The following is a 24,517-nucleotide window of genomic DNA, read 5'->3' on the forward strand; positions in this document are numbered from 1 at the left end:
TTAACTAATTTATTTTTTATTTATTTTCGTGATTTTGAGGGGTACGTCCTCAAAACGGGGTCCAATCCAGTACTAGCAAGTTTTTACCTAATAAAGTGGCCTGATTTTGTATAAGAATATATTTTGTAACTTTGAAAACACATTTAAAGATTATATATATATATACATATATATATATATATACATATATATATATGTGTGTGTGTCTATAATTTTAAAAATGAATTAATTAAAAAATAAATAGAAAGAAAGAAAGAAAGAAAGGAAGGAAGGAAAACGAAGAAGACGGGGTTCCGCATTACATCACTTCCGCTTGGTGTCCCGGAAGGTAAAAGGAACGGACCCAGTCTTTACTGTGTTGTTTGGTCAGAGAATAAAATTGAGGTAGAAGTTGAAGATCTCAAGGATCCGGTTTATTTAATTTCAGAATATTTTCTGCAGCATTAACTGACGCTTTAAACTACAGTTGGAGACTCCGACGTAACGTGAATACTGACGCTTGTTCGTTTCTGTCCTCTGTGGAGACCAGTTCGCCGGAGAGGAAATAACAAAGACTTGTTATCGAGGGTAGCCTCGTCGGGAAGGAAGGTGAGAATTGACATACCTCGTTGTGATGTGTTTGGTTTTTATCGGTAAGTGGTAATGTTACCGGGAAGTGTGTGGCTGTGATGTTTGGTGCTTAGTGAGGTTTGGTTGTTGGTGCGGCGGTGGCTCAGGGGGTCGATTTGGTTTCCTGTTCTCGCGGAAAATTCTTTATTTTCTGCAAGTCTTGCTTTCTCTGAAAAACTGAACCGAGAAACATGAAATTCAGGTGAAATGAAAATACTGTAATGTCCAGCAGGACGTGTTGACAGAATGGAGGAAGTTATTCTGTCGTTACTTCCGGTCCCTCTCGCTCCTCCCCCTTAACTTTCTCACCCCTCAGACCTGCTTTAACCCCACACACATTTACTTTGTTCTTATAAAATCTTATGAAGGGGTCTTTAAAGTGGAAAAAAAAACTTGTTTTATTTCAGTTTTTCACAGGAAAATTACTCTTTCATGAGTAAATAAAAGTGTTTTTCACCTGGATTTTAAAATATAGATGTGTGGTAAAGTGTCCAGATTTCCCCCTCTATTAGCTCTCTTATATTGGCATGTCCAGTTAATTCAGACCAGCACAGCAGTCGAAATTGGCTTCTATTCATGTTTTTATGACACAAAACAGCTAAACGATGTACCAAACACACAAGGGACTTTATTTTCAATCCAGCCCCACGAGGTTGCGCTCTCTCCTGGCAGATAAAGTAACAATGAATGGGCTTACATCATGGTTAATGCATTGATTATTTAATAACAAACTGGAAAGTCATATCAAGAAAAGAATGACCAGCCAGCTGGAAAAGAATAGCACTTGCTGTTGTTCGACTGTACAATGGTATGAGAGAGAACAGCAAACCTATGTTTGGACAAAGTAACATCCATCCATTGAAACTAACTTTGATACATCTACAGATTAAATTTGTTGATTATTCATGGGTGTAAACAGGGGTGGTTGGTACAAAATTTGCACAGGCATTGGGAGTTGGTACTAATGTGAAAAGTCTGTGGCCAGCCAACAGAGGAGAGGGGGTTGTTGGTCCGGACCACTGTAATGAGTGGTCCATGCCACCAGGGGGTTGTATTGTATTTATAAAGCGCTTCCCATGACACTCAGACGCATTACAATAAAATACAAGAATGAAAGTGCAATACATTTAAAATATAAATTGCTATAATCAAACATTAAAAACAGTAAATCAATTTAAACGATCATGTAGCAGTGCTTTACAGAAACCACTGATTTTATTTTTCTCTTTATTAATACTGCTAATATATATATAATCTTGTGAGGGAAGTACACTATACACATGTATACAAATGTATAGAATGCACAATCCAACCATGAACTAGGTCAACAAAAGTATTGAAACATAAAAAAGCAAAAGAAAACACAAGGGGTTCAGTAAATAAAGATAAATTATTAGTGGACAATTAAATAAAAAGTATAGGTACATAGCTATCATTAAACCATAGTAAAAAGCCAACATCAAATCATGTAAATCTATTACACATGGATCACATGAAAAGACTTTTCTGGAAAAATAAAAATTAAGAAGTGCACCACACATTGCTCTTCAGATCTTTTTTGCATACTTGTTTGACATTTTCCTTAGGCATGAACAATATATGAAAAAAGATTTTTATGGACATTTTATGGTCCATCTCAGCTCTAATGCCATGACTGTGAGATTAAAGCTTAATGATAATATTGACATATTTCTTTCATAATTTTGTTATTCATGAAAATGAAAAAAAAAACCTTTTGTTTAATTTTCATCTGGTTGCCGTGTTTTCCAACATGCGAACTCTGCCTGCCGATGGTAGTCTGCTCACCTGTGTGTTGTTTCTATATGTGTGGCATCAGGGCAGATTATGAGCATGGTCATGTTAATCGTGTTTTGGCTTTGGAAGTCTGGACAGCTTTTAGGTATATATATAGAGGAGGATCCATCCCGGAGAGCAACATGTCAATGGGTTTGGGAACTTTTCCATTGATGGGGGAAGGAGACCAGCTTAATAATGTTCATATTATGTGGTTCCAGTTTTAATCTTATGGTAAATCAGTCAGTGAATTTGTGGCGTCGTTATCAAGGCACTTTAAAGCAGTTCTAGTATGAAAGGTGGGCCCGAGGGGGACAAACTGGTTCGTCGTGAACAATGTGACATATTCCAAGAATATCAGTAAATATGTTTTGTGTTTGGATATATTAGGAACTTGCACCGCTTTGCACATGAACATTTAGCTCCTGTGCTATTGCTCAATTGGTGGGGTTCATGAGGGAATTTTACCCAACTTTCTCCTTAAGTTTTCACCCTCAAATGAAAACAATTGTGAGATGAGTTGGTGGTAGAGATAATATTTCAGTTTTCAGAAGTGTGATCAGTATCTCATTATGCATCAAGTAACATGTATGTCTCACAGCTCATGTCAATTTCCATCCTGTTACAACCAGCCGTACGGTTATAACAAAACAACGCCGAACAACCAAGAAAACCAATTATAATTATTTATTAAACCAAAACTTAAGACAAAATAATATAATCATGAAGTGTGATTGTCTGCAATATCAGTAATGTCAGGGCGTGCTTGGTTGTGTGTACAAATATAATGCAGGCAGTGTTGTATGATGTAGAACTAAACCAAACACAAACGCGAGGTGCAACGGCGCAGGTCCGGCCTGGGAGCGGAGCAAAGAGAAAAAAGAGCAGGCCGATTGTAGGCGGGTCTTATATACGCCCCGCCGAATACTCCAGCTGCACCTGCACACAAACATAATTAACAAAGCCACAAAAGAAGAAGGGGTCGTAACACCACCCCCCATAAAAACGGGGGTCATGGGGAGTCATCCCCGTGAACCACCGAAACAAAACCAAAACAAAAACAAACGTGTACAAACACCCAACCAAATTTACCCTCACCATCACCTCCACCGGCACCTAAAGGGGAAGAGAAGGTGAGAAACAGGGCAACCACCACACACCAGGGAACCCACAGACCGAACCACAGGAGCCCTCGACAACGCATCAGCTCTAGCAATGTCACGCCCCGACCGAACACAGCAGGGGTCATCCGGCACCGGAACGGACGACCCGGCACGTTTTAAGAAAAGCAGACACATCTTTTTTCGCCCCCGGCCAGAAAAAATGCCTGCGGAGATGCAAATATGTTTTCCGCACACCAAAATGACCAGAGTCGTCATGAGCAACTCCGAGGACAACAGTGCGAAATATAGATGGAACCACCAGCTGAAACACAACCTCACGCGCCCGGTCGCCCCCAAATGTCCACTTCCGAAACAATAAACCATCATGCACAAAGTACCCACTCGCCACGCTTGCTATTGCCGCCCCTGGGACAGCCAGACCAAAGGCCACTGTCAAAGACGGATCAGCACGCTGTTCCCGGACCAACTCCTCGTGAGACACCTCAAGAGGAAAATCTGCCACAGACAAAGCAACGTCCTCCCTCACAGCGACCGCATCCAGCGAAGCCGCGCACATAGCACGCATATCGGCACACGCTGGAAACACCCTAGGAGGCGGAGACAACCCACCCCCCTGAACAGACGGACACAGCGCAACCACAGGGGAGGCTGTCACACGAACACCACTGTCACCAACAAGCGAACCGGCAGCGCGCAGCAAGAAGGGATCAGCAGACCAAACACGGCCGCCCGCCAGGCCATTCCCCAAAATAAAATGAATTCCATCCACGGGCAACGCGGCCCGCACGCCCACAGACACTTCCCCACGCACCAGCTCACAGTCCAAAACCACTCTATGCAACGGAGTAGGCAACGTCGTCAAGCCCATGCCACGACCCACAACATAATCACCAGTAGCCGAACGGGAAGAGAACGGGAGGACCGAACCCACGACATACGAATCATACGCACCCGTGTCTCTCAGAATCCGAATAGGAGTCTTCGCGCCACCTGTCAAGGACACGAACCCAGTCCGAATAAAAGGGCATACGAATCCAGCACGTCGGGGACATGCAAAGGAAATGAAGTGCACACTCCAGCAGCGGCAACAGGAGAACCACCCGGATCTGCAAACGCGGTCGGATTAACATTCTGTGCCGAGGTTTTCCCCCTAGATGACAACACAGGACAATCCCCCTTCCAGTGGCCCCTCTCACGGCAGTAGTGGCACACCTCCGCCCCGGCACGCGCGTCAGACGACACATCCCCACGACGCACGGACGCAGCTCGGCACTCACCACGCCCACTACCCGGAGAAGGCCCATCACTATACAGAAACTGGGACTTATGAGTCAAAACATAGTCATCCGCCAGCGCCGCAGCCACAGCCACCGTCTCGGCCTTTTGCTCACAGATGTACGTGGCAACCACACACGGCACCGAATCCTTCAGCTGTTCCAAGAGAATCAACTCACACAGCCGCTCAAAATCAGCCACTTTCGCAGCTGAGCACCAGCGCGTGAAATGCAACTTCAAATCCCGAGCAAACTCGAGATAACTCTGCCCAGCGGCCTTTCCGCAAGACCGAAACCGCTGTCGGTATGCCTCAGGCACCAGCTCATAAGCCTGCAAAACAGCCGCCTTCACCTTAACATAATCCTGGCTATCCGACACGGACAGCACAGAAAACGTATGGCAAGCCGAAAGGGTCAAAAAACGTCTTGATTTCCACGCGATAGCACGTAAAAAACGCGCGTTTGTTTGGGAAAAACGCGCGTAAAAAGCGTGCACTCCCGTTTCCCAGTGTCTTTGAACGCGCGCGCACGTCCCGTTTTGATCGCGTCCCGTTTTGAACGCGTCTCGTTTTGAACGCGCGCGCGCGTCCAGTTTTGAACGCGTCTCGTTTTGAACGCGCGACCGCGTTGCCTTTTGCATCGCGCTATCACGTAAAAACGTGCAATGCCGTTCTGTGTTTAAATTATGATAATGAATGTCACAGTTCCCACCCTGAAGTTTTTGCTCTGGCAGACTAGACTGAATGATCGCTGATCCACAAGAACTGTTTATCAGCAGCCTTCACTAGAACCGTTGTCTATTCAGCAGTTAGAGACAAAGCATGCCTTTACAAAATCCTTTGTGTAATTAGTAATAGAGCATTGAAAGCCTTTTCACTTTACCAAATATATTTTTGTATTTATTTTGATGTATATAAACGTGTCCTTTTTTTTGTAACGAGTGGTCGACCGTCAGATATATCTTTTGCCAATCATTTCAGCTGAACAGATAGCGCTGAGGTAATGTCGCTGCCTTTAAAGTTGCTCTTCTCTTTTGTTAGATGACGCCGGTTCACATCTCAGCCCGGACATTACAAATTTTTCACACACTGAGCCTTATGCTACTTTTATTGTGTCACGGACACCTAATACCTGACCTCATTCATAAAACACTCACTCTGAATACAACCGTAATTCTTCGTTAGATTTTTAACTTTTAATATTAAATCAGATCAGACGTGAAGACCAGCCTTTCAATGGATTTGTGCTGCCATCTACTGGCGTGTAATGAAAACTATATGTTTTTGTATATTTGCTGGTTTCATTACTTCACTCAACTAGACCTGGAAGAGGCTTGTCAATTTATTGTCAAGTCATATGGTCACAGTAATTTATGCATGCATAAAATCTAAAGTTGGCTCACAACACAGATCAGACACATAACTTTCAGGACTGTTTCCTTATTTGACGTTTTTGACAGTAGCTAGACACAGTATTTGTGCTGTCATTCTAAGGACCCCTGCTGCTATCCACTGGCACATAATGAGCTGTACTGTTATACAGATATTATGCAATCCCTTATACAGTGTAAGGGACTGTATAATATATTGTACTTACTATCACCAAAGTATGCTATTTTATTTTCAAATACAGAACCATTAGTTTGGCAATAAATACTTTTTTGAACCATTAACAACAGCTGTTTTACGTTATGATTTAATTATGGATTTTCTGATGTTAACTGGTTATGATGTACCTGCTCTATCACCACCGCTGTCTGCTCCCATACCCTACACTGACACTGATTTATTTTTTAGGCTGGTAAATTTTAAAAGTCAATGACAAAGAAAAAATGACAGGTGCGGGCAGAATGAACTGAATGCTTCAATTCTGTAAATGTTTGTTTTACTTTTTATTTTTTGTAGAAAAGTTTCCATTGAAATGTGCTGTCTTACATAAACAAAAACAATTTTACAATTATGAAAATTTATTTAAAAAATGCAATTAAAAACATTCAATTCTGTTTGAAAATGTTGACAAATATTAAAACAATTAACTGTTAAATGGTCTTCCACTTTTGATCATATTTTGACATGGAACTCATTTACAGGCACTACAACATTGTCACTTTGAAGTTGTTATCAAAATTATATGTCTGATCTGTGTTGTGAGCCAACTTTAGATTTTATGCATGCATAAATTACTGTGACCATATGACTTGACAATAAATTGACAAGCCTCTTCCAGGTCTAGTTGAGTGAAGTAATGAAACCAGCAAATATACAAAAACATATAGTTTTCATTACACGCCAGTAGATGGCAGCACAAATCCATTGAAAGGCTGGTCTTCACGTCTGATCTGATTTAATATTAAAAGTTAAAAATCTAACGAAGAATTACGGTTGTATTCAGAGTGAGTGTTTTATGAATGAGGTCAGGTATTAGGTGTCCGTGACACAATAAAAGTAGCATAAGGCTCAGTGTGTGAAAAATTTGTAATGTCCGGGCTGAGATTTGAACCGGCGTCATCTAACAAAAGAGAAGAGCAACTTTAAAGGCAGCGACATTACCTCAGCGCTATCTGTTCAGCTGAAATGACTGGCAAAAGATATATCTGACGGTCGACCACTCGTTACAAAAAAAAGGACACGTTTATATACATCAAAATAAATACAAAAATATATTTGGTAAAGTGAAAAGGCTTTCAATGCTCTATTACTAATTACACAAAGGATTTTGTAAAGGCATGCTTTGTCTCTAACTGCTGAATAGACAACGGTTCTAGTGAAGGCTGCTGATAAACAGTTCTTGTGGATCAGCGATCATTCAGTCTAGTCTGCCAGAGCAAAAACTTCAGGGTGGGAACTGTGACATTCATTATCATAATTTAAACACAGAACGGCATTGCACGTTTTTACGTGATAGCGCGATGCAAAAGGCAACGCGGTCGCGCGTTCAAAACGAGACGCGTTCAAAACTGGACGCGCGCGCGCGTTCAAAACGAGACGCGTTCAAAACGGGACGCGATCAAAACGGGACGTGCGCGCGCGTTCAAAGACACTGGGAAACGGGAGTGCACGCTTTTTACGCGCGTTTTTCCCAAACAAACGCGCGTTTTTTACGTGCTATCGCGCGGAAATCAAGACGTTTTTTGACCCTTTCGGCTTGCCATAAAAACGCCTCCTGAGCGCGGCCCACCAGAACGCACTGCAACAACAGAGCGCGCGCCGAACTGTCCCACTTACGTGCGTCGGCCAACCGCTCGAAAATCAGGAAAAAAGAGTCCGGATCGTTCTCCTGAAACTGAGGCAAAAGGCGCAAGTTACCAAGAACATCAAAAGTGTCGGCAGCAGAGGAACCCGACAACGAGCGCACCGCAGCGTCACTGTGCCTGCTTTCCCTTATTGACTCCAGCTTCACGCGTTCAATCTCAAACTGTAAGCGCAGCAATTCCCTTTGCTGCTCAAACGTCAAACCCGGCGGTAACGAAACCGCACCCGGCGTCAGCGAAGCTGCACCCGGCAAAGAATCCGACGGAGGCTTAGCCAAAAAAACACCTTTCTCCGTCAAATTGGCAATCAGGATGGCCTTAAAATTCACCTTAAGACGTTTGCTATCAATCTCAACGCCATAATAACGACCAATCTCCAGCAGCTGATCCTTTGTACACTCCTCCAAAAATTCCAGCGAAGGAGAGCGAAAAAACTCCGACACAGTCACCATGATTTCCCCACACAACACAAACACCGCAGGCCAAACGGCAAAAACGGCACCAACAAACAGCAGCAGACCCAATGCCCCGCTACCACACCTGCCTAACAAAACTTACCTAACCTAACACCAAGCTCAACCCTAGTCTTCACGCAGGCCAGCGGCGGGTACTTACGCACTGAAAACCAGCGGGGACGCGAGGCAATCTACACAGATCACCCCCTCAAACCCCGCGGACGTGCCCCCGAGATCACTGCTGGCGCAGCGAACACTAACCGCGTCCCCGCGACACTAACAAAAAAACACAGACGAAGCCCAAAGGAGCAACGTCTCCACACCTAACCGGGGCACCGAGCCTGCAACCGACCGGCTAAGCCGCAAAAAGCAATCAACTCACCCCGGCCAAACGAAACTCCACTCCCAGCCAACGACGTCACCGCGGGCTCTTCCCTCCGCCAACAAAGACAGCCGCAGGCGCCAAACACCAAACAAAGAACAACCAAAACAAACCACCCAACGCACACTCAAAAGAACAACCACGGCGCACCCAACGAGAACACAAAAACCCGAGAACAAGAAGGACGAGCCCCCATTTGTTACAACCAGCCGTACGGTTATAACAAAACAACGCCGAACAACCAAGAAAACCAATTATAATTATTTATTAAACCAAAACTTAAGACAAAATAATATAATCATGAAGTGTGATTGTCTGCAATATCAGTAATGTCAGGGCGTGCTTGGTTGTGTGTACAAATATAATGCAGGCAGTGTTGTATGATGTAGAACTAAACCAAACACAAACGCGAGGTGCAACGGCGCAGGTCCGGCCTGGGAGCGGAGCAAAGAGAAAAAAGAGCAGGCCGATTGTAGGCGGGTCTTATATACGCCCCGCCGAATACTCCAGCTGCACCTGCACACAAACATAATTAACAAAGCCACAAAAGAAGAAGGGGTCGTAACAATCCTGCTTCAGAAAGTTTTCTAGCTGGAGTAATTGTTCTGCTTCCATTGTCATCAGCAGTGATGCCACAGATTACTTGAAAAAGTAATCTGACCACTGATTACTGATTACTTCTTTAAAAAGTAATCTAGTTACTTTACTGATTACTAAGGTTTAGAAGTAACTAAGTTAGATTACTAGTTACTTTATTAGTTAAAACCCCCCAAACAAAAAAATGACAATCGATTTTTTTTCGCATATACTTTACTGAAAGTGCATTAGTTACGAATGGTGACTTTACAATGTTTTGCAACTTGTAACTTTTAATTGTTTTTCACCTTCTATGAACATAGTCAGTCTCTTATTAACTTTGTAAATCATTCAGTGCTTCTTCCCTACCATCATATACATTAATTCAAATGAATAACAATAAAATAAAGCAACATCTCTCGTTATGGTCACAGCATTAAAGCAGCAATTGGTTTTACATAACATCTAACACCAGCTTAACACCAAACGTGGCTATGAGTGATGTGGCCTTCATCCTATGTTTATGGAAAAGAGGGAGAAGTGAACCAGTGGTTATATCTCAGTAAGAGAAGCTTCTCAAATCTCTTGTCAGATAATCTGTTCCTTTTAGGAGTGAGCACCAAACCTCCGAGACTAAAAAGTCGCTCGACAGGAGCACTAGATGGAGGTGGAGTGTTATACTTCAGGAATATTTTCTTTATGGTAGGAAACACATCCAAAACCTGAAGTTCATGCCCTGACCTTAGGTAGTCCATCACTTCCTTTTCTGCCACATACCCCTCCTCTGGCTCAGTCTCAAAGGAGAAAAAGTCCACCTCAACATCGCTGGTAGATGTTTTGGTGACAATGGCAAGACTTTGTGCTGCAGCAGGAGTAGCAGGACCAGTGGAGCGACACTCTTCTATCAGGAGCTCCTTTATTTGCTCCCTCCTGCCTTCATCTCTCAGCCACCGGACTTTAAATTTTGGACAGCTGACAGCTGCAAGGAGGGCATCTTTATTGTCCAGCACACCCGCAAAGCGATTCCCGATAGCCTGAAAAACATTTTTGATATGTTTACAACCATTATGTATTTGTAGTCTATAAAGCTTAGGCTACAATTTATTTATCCCAGAAATATTTGCAAACCATAAGTGGGATTAACATTATGGATATTTTTAATATGATTTTCAGTGATACAGTTATTACTCAAAAATTTTAAATATCCTGAATGAGTGCCTGCAGTTCTGTGCATTATTGTAACTTAACTTCAAAGAAAGAATGCACATATATAGACAAATGTTATGCAATATATATATATATATATATATATATATATATATATATATATATATATATATATATATATATACAATATATATATTGTTGATAAGGGTTTGCACCTTCAGAAAACCTCATATTAAAAAATTCAGAAAATTAGAGTATTTCGTGGAATCAATAAAAAATTATTTTAAATACAATACTCAGAGTAAACTTTGGATCTGTACTTAGTACATAAAATGTATTGGTTTCCCCTTTTATGCTGAATTACTTGAATAAGACAACTTTTCCACCATAGTCTAATTTTCCAAGTAGCACCTGTATTTGTGCTAACAACTTACATACTGCAATATTGTGTTTTATGTTCATGAATAGTGCAGTATAAAAATGTCAAGATGGAACATACCTGCACTATGGCATCTGGAAGGCCTGCAGTAGTCTTGGAGAGGGTGTCCTTCAGAGCCAGGGTCTTTTGCATCAAGACTTCAAGAGTTGGTAGTAGAGTCCCATAAGGGCAGTCAGCTTGTAAAATGTCCAGTCCGACAGTGAGAGGCTTCATGGCAGTGCAGTACTCAGCCAGGAAATGATATTCTTTATCCTTGAAGCATGTCACTCCAACCTTGGTGCACAGGGTATTAAGCTCCTGCATGGGGATTTCTGTTATTCTTGTTACAGCGTCATAAAATGAATTCCACCTTGTGGATGTTGGCACCAAAAGCTTCTTTTTGCTGACCTCCTCCACCATTTCTGAAGCCAGTGTAGACCGACTTGCTTTGGTCCACAGGGCTGTACATTTGGCGGTGCTGCTCCTGTACACAGCTTTGCTGTCCACGCTGCCCAACAAATATTTCTCCACATCACTAGTAGCAATAATATTTAAAGTATGGGAAGCACACCTGTAGTGCGGGGGGAGAGTCACCTGCCCATCATTTTCTGCAGAGAGGATTTCTGCCAAATCTGCAAAAGTGACATCATCCGCGGTAGGAACATCTTCTTCCTCCCCCATATCATCATCGTCGGACTCTGCAGGCTGATAGACTTTAAAAGCTTTTACGAAGTTTGAACCATTATCGGTCACCGTTGCAACAACTTTATTGATCAGTCCATATGATGAATGGATGTTTTCAAGTTCTGTACCAATAACATCGTAGGTGTGCCTGCCACGAATTCTCCGACATGCCAATGCAGCTTTGTTACGTTCTAATGTTGATCTACTGATCCAGTGCAGCGTTACCCCCATGTAACTCCGGTTATTAGCAGTCCAAATATCTGCTGTTGTTGACACAAAGTTAACCTCGTTTAGCGCGGCCTTCAGGTTCTTCTCCATGTCTGCATACTCCTGCTCCAAGTATGATGAGAAAGACGCTCTGTGGGGCAGCCCAGGATTGGCACCACTGGTAGGGATTTTGTCTATTATGGCACGGAAAGCGGGTGAGTCGACGGTATTCAAAGGTAACATTTCCTCAACAACATATCGCCCAACCAATTTCTTCAGCTCTTTCCCACTGATTTGTTTATTACTGAAGTCCAGTTTTTGCTGTTTGAGCGGAGGACCTCCTGCCGAAGTCGAGGCTTCCCTAGTTCCATCTTTACTTGGCGCCTTTTCTATCAATTCAATGGCACTGTGCAGTGACTCCAAATGCTTCTTCAGATTAGATGTGGTGTTTTTAGCAGTTGACAATGTCTTGTTACCAGCGCAAAGTTTACAACGTACTTGAATGTTTTTCTCTTTAGATGAAATAAATTGAAAGTAATGGCGGAATTTCCAATGTGAAAACGCACCTTTTTCTTCTTGTTCCATTGTTGAGCTTGTGACCATCAACATAAGTAAATACATGAGTTCATGTCACGTTCTCGCGATAACCGGACTTTAACGTCCACCTCAGTTCCAGAGGCAGCTTGCAAGTTTTGAAAATTACAGGGGAAAAAAAAACGAAAAAAAAAAAAAAAAAAAAGCATAAGACAAATCTTCATTATGTTTTACGTTTACACATGAGAAAATAATGAAATAGTAACGGACTTATTAAAAAAAAAAAAATCAATTCGGTTTGGAATAGGTTCTGATGAGGGAAGTGGAGAGGCGGACCTCCCATCATGCACCAGGGTAATAAGTTTCTATATCATATTTTTTTCTAAAGTCATGTGCAGTGAATGATTTGTGTTTGTCGATTTAAAAAAGGTCAAGTTTCAGCGAAGAAAGGTAACTGCATGCTTACGAGTACATAAAATTTCTGTACCACCGTTAATGAGAAGGTGTGTTGAGTTAGATAAATACACTTTCGTCCATGGCGCTTGATTTCAAATCATATGTGAAAGGAGTGGGGAGTGCCGAAGTAACGCAGGACGAATATGAAGAGTAACGGTAATTTGATTACATTGTAGGACATCCTAACGCGTTAGATTATATTTTGTTAAAATATGTAGTCAGATTACTGTAACGCGTTACTTTGTAACGCGTTACTGGCATCTCTGGTCATCAGTAGGTAAATGGAAGGTTTGATGGAAGGTTTAACATGTTCCCAAGAAGGGATTTTAGTGGCATGGAAGTGATAATAATCCAACCTAAATAAAATGTGTTCAATAGCAATTCAGTCAAGCTTCTTTAATAAATGAGGCTTAAAAAGTGAACTATGCAGCTCGACTCAATTACTCAAGGCTGCACAGAGAAATTAATACTTTGTTATGAACAGGAAGTTGGCTCAGAAGTCAAAATTCTACAATATGTTTAGATGTTTAGATGAACCCGACCCAGTGCAGTAGACAGAGCTAAGCTGTTGTATGACACAGAAGCTTTGGTTGCAGGCACATCACCTTAGAGAAAAACTGAGACTGTGGGGTATCATAGGAGGGGAGAGATGTCCATCACAACCCACAGAGCCAAAAAAAAAGACTGACATGAATTTGTGAGTCACTTGTTTGTTGCTGCACTGTGTTTGTTGATCAACAGATAAAGTTGAGGCAGTAATAAGCTTTTCTTCTTCACAAGGTCTTCTCTGCAACATTACTTAATATTTTATACAACACTGCTCTTCTTGTTGACTGAGGTATTGGTCATGCAGACTTGTTAAAGGTATGACTTTGAAGAAGCTCTGAGGGGATGAGGTGGGAGGTTTTCTGCTGCATGGACTTGAAATCCAGCTTTATCTTTATTTTTCATTTCAGTGTTTACAGAGACGGTTCCTTGTAAATGAAGTCTGGATGGCACTTAACCATATCACTCATGGTTGCCACAATTAAAATCATGGTTGTACTTAACATAACTACCTATTTTCAACGATACCCACTTAACCATCTTTCAGCTGGTTTAAGTCACTGGACTCACACATATCCAAATTTCTATGGAAAAACAAGCCATCACGTACCAGTCTAAAAACTTTACAAAAGACTAAAGATAGAGGTGGATTGGAGCTACCCAACTTTAATCACTATTTCTTAGCTAACAAGCTGCAGTACATCTCCAAATGGCTTAAACCTAGCAGTCTGGATGAATCATGGTTAGATGTAGAGCAAGCATTATGTGAGGATCTGTTTATCTCTGACCTGCCATTCATCAGCTCAACCATCAAACCACATCAGTGTTTTAAAAGCATCAATATCAGTTCCTCTTTAGTGGCTTGGTGGGAATTTCTAAAAATAACAAAATCCTCCCTTTTTCCATCTAAGTTTACACCCCTCTGGAACAACCCTGACATCCTGCAAAACAGAAAGATCTTCACTCAATGGAAAAATAAAGGAATAAAATGGTTCGAACATATAATAGAAAATGGAACTTCCTGGCATTTAATATTCTCACTTCACAATAGTGCTGGGCGATATGGAAAAAATCATATATCACGATATGGATTATTTTATATCACAATAACGATATATATCACGATATACCACAATAAAGTATGTTTTCAGTTATTCTCTGAAAAGTTTGACAAAAATTTCATTGCTTACTTTTCTCCAGCTTTATTTTGAAGTGACATTTAACTGTACTGTCACAAATGAGAAACATACAATTTAGTGCAGCAGTATAAATGTATCAAATGAAAACAGCTGTGGTTGAGGTACAGTAGCCTTCACATTTTTTTCAAAATCATACAGTTATTTAAACTCAACTGTCAAAATAAGCACTATTTAATTAATTAATTTAAGGTCTTGAAAGCGGTCCTTCTCAACTATATACACGGGAGCCATGCCTTTACAGATGCAACGCGAGATGGCACATGTGATTTGTTTATGGCGCTGGGACGCCTTCTCATATGGCGTACCTTGTGCGAAAGACTGCTTTATCTTCGGCTGGCTATAGTTTTTCTTTTCGCAACTTGCCCCCGCCGTTCCACTTGGTTTAGCTCGGATTTTTTGGATTGTCATGTATTCTTTTTCGTGGACCTTCTTAAGGTGATAGAAGAGGTTTGTTGTGTTGGCATCGGGCATAGTTTGCATATGGCCGTCTTCTGATCCGTGTCGGACTTCTTGAACCAAAAATGTAACCAAATCACAGACGTACCCCCTCTTTTGGGTAAAAGTGCTTCTTCTTGGGCTGCCTGCGTAGCTGTCTCTATCTGCGACTCCGGGCATGAAACATCAACCTGTTGCGCGTCCATCGTTCAGCACTCATGATTAACGTAAAGCATTTTGCAAACCCGCGTGAGAATCAAAGAACGTAAAGCAGCGTCATGTCGCAAAACCACCAGACGGAGTTTCTTTGCAGAAAATCTTTTTTTATTCTTCTTTATTTTCACTTATAAAAACTTAGAGTATGCATAGTGACAAGACAACGTTAATAAAATCGTCGCAGCCTATTTAATGATATATTTGTTGTAATAATTGATAAAATTAGGTTAGAAACGATAGAAATGATATAAGAGAAATGGCACGATAGACACTTTTCTATCGTCCCCACGATATGTATCGTCATATCGCCCAGCACTACTTCACAATATGGAATCAGCAGCAAAAATCTTTTAGGATATCACCAGCTTAAATCTAATATATGTAAAAAAAATATACCATTAATCAATTAAACCTATTAGGGTGGTAGAATTCTTGAATCTCAGTGCCCCAAAGCTATTATCAAAAACATATAGACTATTATCCAAACTAGAAGACTTAATCTCTCTTCAAAATAGGAGGCTGACTTATCCTGTAACTTTAATCAAAAAAGTCAAACAAATGTTTAAACACCTTTAAAATGACCAAGAATTCAAATATATAACCAGTACAATTCAAAATTCTTCACACTGAAACGGGGCGCACACTGAAATCACCTTGCAAAGCAAATATGCACATTTCCTCTCATTTTCACTGTATTAGTGATAAATACTTGAACAATAAATTCAGAAATCACAATGTTTACAATTCACATTTATTTGTGCATCAGTTTCCATAACATAAAAAAAAAACATCTTACTGGTTGCACTAATACAAAACAAGTAGACATAGAACTTGTCAAATCAGATTTGATTTGATGATTTGATTTGATTTTCACTTTGTAGTCGAAGCAGAACGGCAACTTTGTCCCCATCATCCCCCATAGGACATTGTATGACTGGTCCATGTAGTTCCTGATAATAAACAGCCTCAGGGACTGATGCTCCTCTCCAGCCACTGTTCCCACTTCTCAGTAAGAACAGTAGCTATTGGCTGTCCTAGAAGTCGCTAGATGTCGCTAATTAGCATAATCAGCCTGGTACATATAGTTGTAATGGATGCTGCCATAAAGAGGGATGTAGTGGGAAGGGCTAAAATTGATAAAAAAGACAACCTAAAAATGTTTAGAACAGCAAAATAAATTAAAGTGTATTTTGTTTTTTAATTAGGTGTCTGGAACATCACAACACTTAACTTTTTAAATATTTTTGTCCACGCTCTCCATTAATAGACTTTACTGTGACAGTAAACCAGCGTAGGATCCTGCAGCAGCAGCTTTGTACGTTTCATTTTCAGCCTGGTCATGAAACAGAGGTAAAAGTCGTCTGCTCTGAATACAGCTGCTGCTGCTCTGAGAAAACCAAGCCTCGTATGAGAGGGGTCTGCACAGTACTGCTCCTCATTGGAAAGAGTAAACTACATTCATTCACGTCAGTCTCAAAGTCTCCAGTAATACCAGGAAAAAGTAGCTGGATTTGTTGCTAGTCGCTTTTAAAAAAAAGCCGCTAGAGGGGTCTGAAAACTCGCTAAATATAGCGACAAAGTCGCTAACACTGAGAAATAATAAATTCCCCCAAGACCCGCCTCTTTCCACACATAAGCAAATCACAGTGCTCGTTCGTCTCAGCTCACATGCACATTGGCTGTCGTCTTCTTCCTTGGTGTTCGTCTCTTTTTCTCGTATTGAAGTTAGAGTCGGCAAACCAGCAGCTAATTTGCGCATTTCTGTGAACTACTGAGTTGAAGAGGGAAGCAAACGTTTGTTAGCGACAAAATAAATTCAGGTATAACTACTACAAGAAAAAGACAGGCAAATGTATTGGTCGCAATTGCGTGAGTGAATGAAAAATTCACTTTTCTCACATTTTAGTCGCAAAATGTGACCATTTGGTCGCAGTCTGGAGCCCTGGTGTGTGTGTGTTTGCGTGTGTGTATATGTGTCAGGATCAAGTGGCAACCTTCGACGGTGAAATGTGAAGCCTATGCAGAAGTGCAAGAAATTGCAGTTCACCCCTCATCCACTAGGGGTGGCTGTTATTTTATCTTGAAATTCAGCATAATTAGGGGTGTGTCCTTTTGATTGACAGGTATCAATATCCGCAGCAAGAAGGGAGAGTGCAGCACAAATGCGGATTTTAGCCGGCTAACAGCGTGCCTTAGCTTTAGCCTGCCTACTTCCATTAGCTGCTTAGCTACCGTTAGCGCCGGCTTAGCTCGAGTAGCTCTTAGCTACAGGCAGCTTGGAGTTTAATGGGTATCAATCTTCCACCCCCACCTTCACAGTCCCCCTCTCAGCTCCTCCTCTTTGCCCATTTTTGTATTTTCCAGGAATGACAACATGCGTGACGCTGCCAAGATGGCGACGGTGGGAACGCCCAATGAGCTTCAGTTCAGCTCTTCAGAAACCTACGAGTGACGTCCCAGAGGCTCCTTCCATCTTGTATATACAGTCTATGGTCAGGATAAGTGAGACATAGGTGTGTATGTGGGGAGGGATCACATGTACCCGTGGGGGGCTAGGTGGGCCTGGGGGTGGTGGGTCATAGATCTGGACTCTCCCGCTATCCTCCTCCCCCTTGTCTCCTTACCCCCTAGGCATGTGGTGATGGGTGACCGCGGATCATTGGCTGCGGTTGTGTATGTCCTAGTTGTGGGGGGCGGCTACTCCTGGTCTGTCTGGCCCTGGGGTCCTCCCGGGAAACAGGGGTGCCTACTGCCGCCACCAGCCTATCCACTGGAGGGAAGTTCACTTCCCTCTGGTCTTACATCCCCTGACTTTTCTCCTTCCCCGCTCTTTTTCGCACACACACATGTAGGGATTTAAGAGGCGTGCACGTCGTGCTGGGTGGAGCGGAGCGGACCATCTAAGTGGTCTCCTTGGCTACCCCCTGTGCCAGCTAGCCTATCAATTTTACTTAAATTTAGACATCAAACACAATAAACACAACACAAACAACTTTCGGGGGCGTGCCATGTAGTGCATGGCGGGCGGGGCTGCTTGGGTGGCCTTGCTCCAGTGGTTACTGCCCTCAATTTTAATCGCAAACAACACACAAAACAGTCATGAGCGGGGAAGGTGAGGGCAATGGGGTCCTCTGGATTTTTGGGCTCACTATCCTCTGGTCTGCTGAGGATGCCTCATACAGAGCATGGTGGGTGGGTTAAGTATGATGTGGGTGTGTGAAAGGTAGTGTTTGTGGGTATGGAGTGCGGGAGGCTGTGAGTGAGGGGTTTCAGGGTGGATAGATGGGAGAAATGGGTGTAGGAGGGAGGGTGTGGAGAGGATGGGGTGCGGAGGATAGGTGGAGGAGGGTGGGTGTGGGGGAAGGATGGGGGAGTGGTGAGGGTTCATGCTCTGGGATTGCAACTGATCTCCCTGGTCTCTGGGCTGCCCGAGTCTGCCTGTGGCCTCTGTGGAGGCGTGGTCACATTTGCATGATCACACTCATCTCTGCTCAGTCCTGACTCCTTACACTCTGCATGCTGACACAGTCACTGAGTGGTCCATTGGGTTTATACACAAGATATTTTTGTTTAGGGTTTTTAGTTATCTGACTATTTATTTATTTATTGTGTGTGTCTTTTGATACTTTGGTTGTTGTGATACATCTTGCCGTTGTCTTGGTTATTTTTTAAGAAGCTCCTGATGACTGTCAGATTAGTTTACCTGTAAAAGCTGTAAGAAGTTCTCTGTTGTGTTTCTGTTCAGGTGTAGCAGCTGGTTGTCTGGTGTTAGGTTGAATTGAAGGGTCATTCTTTCTATCCACTGTATCTTTGTCTCTACTTTTTACTTCTCTCTCTCTCTCTCTCTCTCTCTCTCTCTCTCTTTCTTTCTTTTTTTTTTTTTTTTTTTTTCCTGTCCCCTCGGGTCAGGTCCAACAAGATTTACACAAATTCCACAATACTACATAAATAAGATAAAACAATGTATTTATACAAATAAAGTAATAAAAAAATTTGATTATCAAGCCTTATACCTATAAAGCTGCTCTTGACAGAGCAAATTTGTTCTGCATAACACAACAGCCAGATCATCATTCTGTTTGCTACAGTGCTGGACAGGACAAGTAAAAGAAAAAAGAAAAAGTAATGTAACTTTATCTTTCTTTTCCATTTCAGTGTTCCTTGTAAACGAAGTCTGGACCTAGATTCCCATCTCATTAAAGAGGAACTATGGCCCAATCAGGATGGAAAGCAGTTGATGATGGGATGGTGGAGAGTGTCACCAGTTTACCGATGATGATGATGTCGACTCTGAAGAGTGAAGATGATGATGATGATGATAAAGAACTTCAGCCTTGGTCATCTTCACTCCATCTTCATCAAACCAAAACTGAGGGCAACACAGAGGAAGAGACTCCAACCACCAACTCAGCTAAACAGATTAAATCAGAAAATGATGGAGAAGACTATGGAGGGCCCGAAATAACCAGTAATCCAGACCCAAACATTTGTTTACAACCAAATAGTGACAGAAAGGCTTCAGGCTCTTCTGAGATACATTTGTCACATTTTGGACCTGAAATGGAAGACGGTGATAAAAGCTGGAATGACAACAAGGCACATGGATCAGGTGTAAACAGTGATGTGGAGTCTAACACGGCCAAAAAATCACCAAGCTGCTCTGAATGTGGTGAAGAATTTCACGACCAACGATCTCTCCAGAGACACTTAACAAAAAGGTCTTTGAGCTGTTTGAACAGAAAGAAATGTTTTAAAAGGATACAACATGTAAATATCCAGGAAAGAGTTCACACAGGAAAAAAGGCAGTTCAATGTGATGTTTGTGGTAAAATCATTAGTCATAAGGTAAATCTGAAGATGCACATGAGAATCCACACAGGAGAGAGACCATTCAGCTGTAATGAATGTGGACAAAGATTTAGTCAAAATATACACTTACAGCTACACATGGCAATCCACACAGGAGACAGACCATTCAGCTGTGATGTATGTGGACATAGATTTAGTCGAAAGGGGCGCTTAAAGGAACACGTGAAAATCCACACAGGAGACAGGCCATTCAGCTGTGACGAATGTGGACGAAGATTTAGTCGAAAGACACTGTTAAATGAACACATGAGAATCCACACAGGAGAGAGACCATTCAGCTGTGATGAATGTGGACAAAGATTTAATCAAAATTCACATTTAAAACAACACATGAGAATCCACACAGGAGACAAACCATTCAGCTGTGATGAATGTGGACAAAGATTTAGTCAAAAGACGACTTTAAACCGACACATGAGAAGCCACACAGGAGACAGACCGTTCAGCTGTGATGAATGTGGACATAGATTTAGACACGAGACAGGCATAAACCAACACATGAGAATCCACACTGGACAGAGACCATTTCCCTGTGAGGTTTGTGGTGAATTATTTAGGTGGCGTCGCACTTTAAAAGCACACATGCGTCTCCACACAACATAGAAGAAGCACAGTTGCAGGACTTCAATGCAAATCTGTAAATAATGTGTTGTTTACAGTGTAGATATGTGCTGGTTAAAAGATCTTCAGGCAGTATTTCATGTAAGTCACCCAAGAAAGACTCACCCGAAAGTCAGACTCAAACTAAAACCATCTCTTAACTGGGTCTCAACTTGTTCTACAAACGCAGCTCAGCTTTATTTAATCCAGACTAATTCCAGACAGACTTGAACAAAGGTCTCATTCTCTTTGTCTTTTGCCCCGTACTTACTGACCACAAAACAATTCTCCTAAAAAGTAATATTACCAGTGAAGTTCACAAAGTCTTTCAGCCACTGGAAATTAAACAGTTAATTCAGCTTTCAGTTCAGTTTTATTTGTATAGCGTCAGTTTACATCATTATCTTAGGGCGCTTTACAGACAATCCAATTCAAGCCAATTTATTGTCATCCAGTCTGTATTCATACAAGCCAATTTCTAATAAATAACAGCCTAGTTAAGGAAAACCAACAGATTGCATCAAATCTTGACTTTGTTTAATTCCCCTATCCTGAGAGCACATGGAGCAGTGGGTGACAGTGGAAAGGAATAATTCCCTTTTAACACGAAGGAAGAACCTCCAGTAGAACCCGGCTCAGGGAGGACGGCCATCTGCCTCGACCAGTTAGGTTGGAGAGGACAGGAAAGAGAGACCAACAGACAATGCAGCTTTTAGCCAGGAATACCTGCTGAGAAAGGAGAAATGCGTTAATGATGCAAATACTATCATGACTTACATACTTGAAAGATAAGGAGCAGAGAGCAGAGCACTTGTCATGGATAAGTAAATCTGAGTATCATCCGCATAGCAATGAAAGTTTATATCATGCTGTCTAATGATATCACCTAAGGCAGTGTTTCCCAATCCAGGTCCTTGGGACCCCCTGCGCTGCATGTCTTAGACGTGTTCCTACTCCAACACACCTGATTCAAATTAATTAACTTCCTCATCAAGTTCTTTGCATCCTGTTAACGAGCCATTCATTTAATTCAGGTGTTAAAGTAGGTTTACATCTAAAACATGCAGGGCAGGAGGTCCCGAGGACCTGGACTGGGAATCACTGACCTAAGGGAAGCATGTACAATGTAAAGGTATAAGTGCAAGTACAGAACCCTGAGGGACTCCACTACTTACTCTGGTGTATGAGGAAGACTCATTTACATAAACAAACTTAAATCTATCAAACATCACTTAAACCAGCCTCATTCTGTTTCTTTAATCCTAAAGTTCAAGCCTCTGTTGCAGAATGTTGTGATCAGTGGTGTCGAATACAGCACAGAGATCTAACATGATATGTACAGACAGGAGTCCTTTATCTGAAGCTGTTAAAAGATCATTGGCAACTTTTACCAGTGCCGTCTCTGTTAATTATTATCCAACAGAGAATTTACTATATCTGCCAAAAGACTTATTGAAAAATACTGGAAAAGGCTAAATCATACACTCATTGGTAAAAACAAATTGGGAGTTACTGAAATATTAAATCAGAAATTTGCTATTGACTTGAGCAAGAATTCATACGTTAAAAATGTTGGATGATGATGATGATGATGACATCACATACTGACAAACTTCAAGAAGAGGTGGATGATATCTATGAGGATTCTACAGTTCTATTCTACATGAGGATAGAGCCAAGGGAGCCTTGATCCATTCAAGACTGAAATGGATTAAAGGGGGAATGTTTATTTTTTCAGTATGGAATAGGGCTGCAATGATTAGTGGACGTTGTCGGCAATAGTCAACCATAAAAATAGTTGATAACAAATTTACCCGTCGACTATTGTCGGCAAAAACAACAACAAAAAAAAAAAAACTACAGAGTGAGACATCGTCTTCTTTCCTATCTTTGCTAAGAGTTGCACATGCGCAATAAAGTCTGCCAGGGGAAATGTATGGCGGCCGACCGGGAAATAGAACGGCGGCAGAAGACATCAAAAGTCTGAAATAACTTCACGTTAAACTTACAAAATAAATACATGTGAGATTTGTAAAGCGGACTTTGCGTACCACGGAGGTACGTCTGCAATGCTCGAACATTTAAAGACGAGGCACATCTGACTTGTATAACAACCTTATGCAAGATTTCAAAGCTGAAAGTGAAATAAGATCCATTTAATAATTATGAGACACATAATCCGATTGGTCGACTAGTCGTTTTAATAGTTGGCGACTAATCAACCATCAGAATAGTCATTAGATGCAGCACCTTCTATTTAAATTAATGATTGGAAGTGGTGTGGATGCTGATTATGATGTGATCTCTAAATATGTAACAAATTTTTGTTAATCTTTACAAGGAGGAAAACTGTAACCAGAGCCCAGATATTCCAAACTCACTGAAAGATATTTTTTAAAGTCTGTGATGATTTTTGACACATTTGTAACCTAAAGTTGTTTGAATTGAAGAAGTGTATTAAAATTCTTAAACTTAATAAAGCACCAGGAAATAATGCTCTAACCTTTGAATTTTATCTTTTGTTTCCAATGAAATTTTTTTTAATCAAATCAAAATCAAAGCAAACTTTATTTATAAAGCCCTTTTCATGCCAAAGGCAACACAAAGTGCTTTGCATGGTTAAAAAAAATTAAGCATATTTCAATTCTTGCATGTTAAATAACAAAACAAGCCTTTACATATCAAAACAGAAATTAAAAACATTCATTAAGATCTCTCATGCAGTCGCACACAGACAAAGCAGCCCGCACCCACCCATTCTGTACAAACATTACTTTCTAATTTCTGTCTCCAAGCTGAATGTAGGTATTAAAGATATTAAACAATATTATTATGGGGATCCATCCACACCAGGAGCCAGTCTACCCATGTCCTACAGCGGCGGCCGCCGCGGAAACCACCCCAATCAGGGCAGATCGGGACCCACACCACAGCCATAAGGCTGCAGTGCAGGGCCCCAGTCAACCAGAGGAGGGCAATCACCACAGCAACAACTACCCAGACCGAACACGCAAAACCCCCGGCGTGGAGGATCCCTGTGAGGAAAGCAAATTAAATTACCTTAAGAAACAGTAAGAATGAATAAATGATTAAACAGTTGAATAAAATAAGAAATTAACATGAAATAAAATTATGTAAAATAAATTAAGATCAAATAAAATTTTGTTAAAAGCTAAGGTAAAAAGGTAGGTCTTAAGCCTCTTTTTAAAAACATCACTGATCTCTGCAACCCTGAGGTTCTCTGACAGGCTGTTCCACAGTTGAGGACTGTAACAATAAAATGAGGTCTTGCTGTATGTTTTTGTCCTCACTCTTGGAACAACTAAAAGGCCAGTACCAGAGGACCTCAGGGTCTGGGAGGTTTCATAATTTAAAAGAAGGTCTGATAAATAAGAGGGGCCAAGACCATTAAGACATTTATAAACTACTAAAAGATTCCTAAAATCATTCCTGAAACGCACGGGGAGCCAATGCTGAGATTTTAAAGCTGGTGTAATGTGTTCCTGCGCTCCGGTCCTCGTCAGAACTCGTGCCGCCGAGTTCTGAAGTAGCTGTAGGTTTGAAATAGACTTTTTGGGAAGACCAGAGAGCAGGGGCTTACAATAATCTAATTTACTAGAATTAAAAGCATGCAACAGTACCTCCGTGCTGGCAAGAGAGAGAGATGGGCGGACTCTGGTGATGTTTTTAAGATGATAAAATCCAGTTTTTGTTATATTTCT

General features: G+C 41.5%; 2 protein-coding genes across 3 annotated transcripts; both read left to right on the plus strand.

Annotated features, from left to right (window-relative positions):
- Positions 1-323: 323 nt before the first annotated feature.
- Positions 324-22,683, plus strand: LOC121648324 (oocyte zinc finger protein XlCOF6.1-like). Of its 2 annotated transcripts, XM_041998348.1 has the most exons (3): positions 324-588; positions 17,691-17,839; positions 19,482-22,683. In XM_041998348.1, exon 3 carries the CDS (start codon positions 19,536-19,538, stop codon positions 20,796-20,798), a length of 1,263 nt encoding a protein of 420 aa, XP_041854282.1. In that variant the 5' UTR covers positions 324-588; positions 17,691-17,839; positions 19,482-19,535; the 3' UTR covers positions 20,799-22,683. The 2 variants fall into 2 exon arrangements, with proteins under 2 accessions (XP_041854282.1, XP_041854283.1); XM_041998349.1 differs by lacking the exon at positions 17,691-17,839 and having other exon boundaries at positions 330-588.
- LOC121648328 lies at positions 3,295-4,643 on the plus strand. The gene is made up of 2 exons (XM_041998353.1): positions 3,295-4,511; positions 4,583-4,643. The coding sequence occupies exons 1-2, from the start codon at positions 3,892-3,894 to the stop codon at positions 4,590-4,592; spliced, it is 630 nt and encodes a 209-aa protein (XP_041854287.1). The 5' UTR covers positions 3,295-3,891; the 3' UTR covers positions 4,593-4,643.
- Positions 22,684-24,517: the final 1,834 nt, after the last annotated feature.

The sequence above is a fragment of the Melanotaenia boesemani genome, chromosome 11, assembly GCF_017639745.1.
Source record: "Melanotaenia boesemani isolate fMelBoe1 chromosome 11, fMelBoe1.pri, whole genome shotgun sequence".
NCBI classification, from domain to species: domain Eukaryota; kingdom Metazoa; phylum Chordata; class Actinopteri; order Atheriniformes; family Melanotaeniidae; genus Melanotaenia; species Melanotaenia boesemani.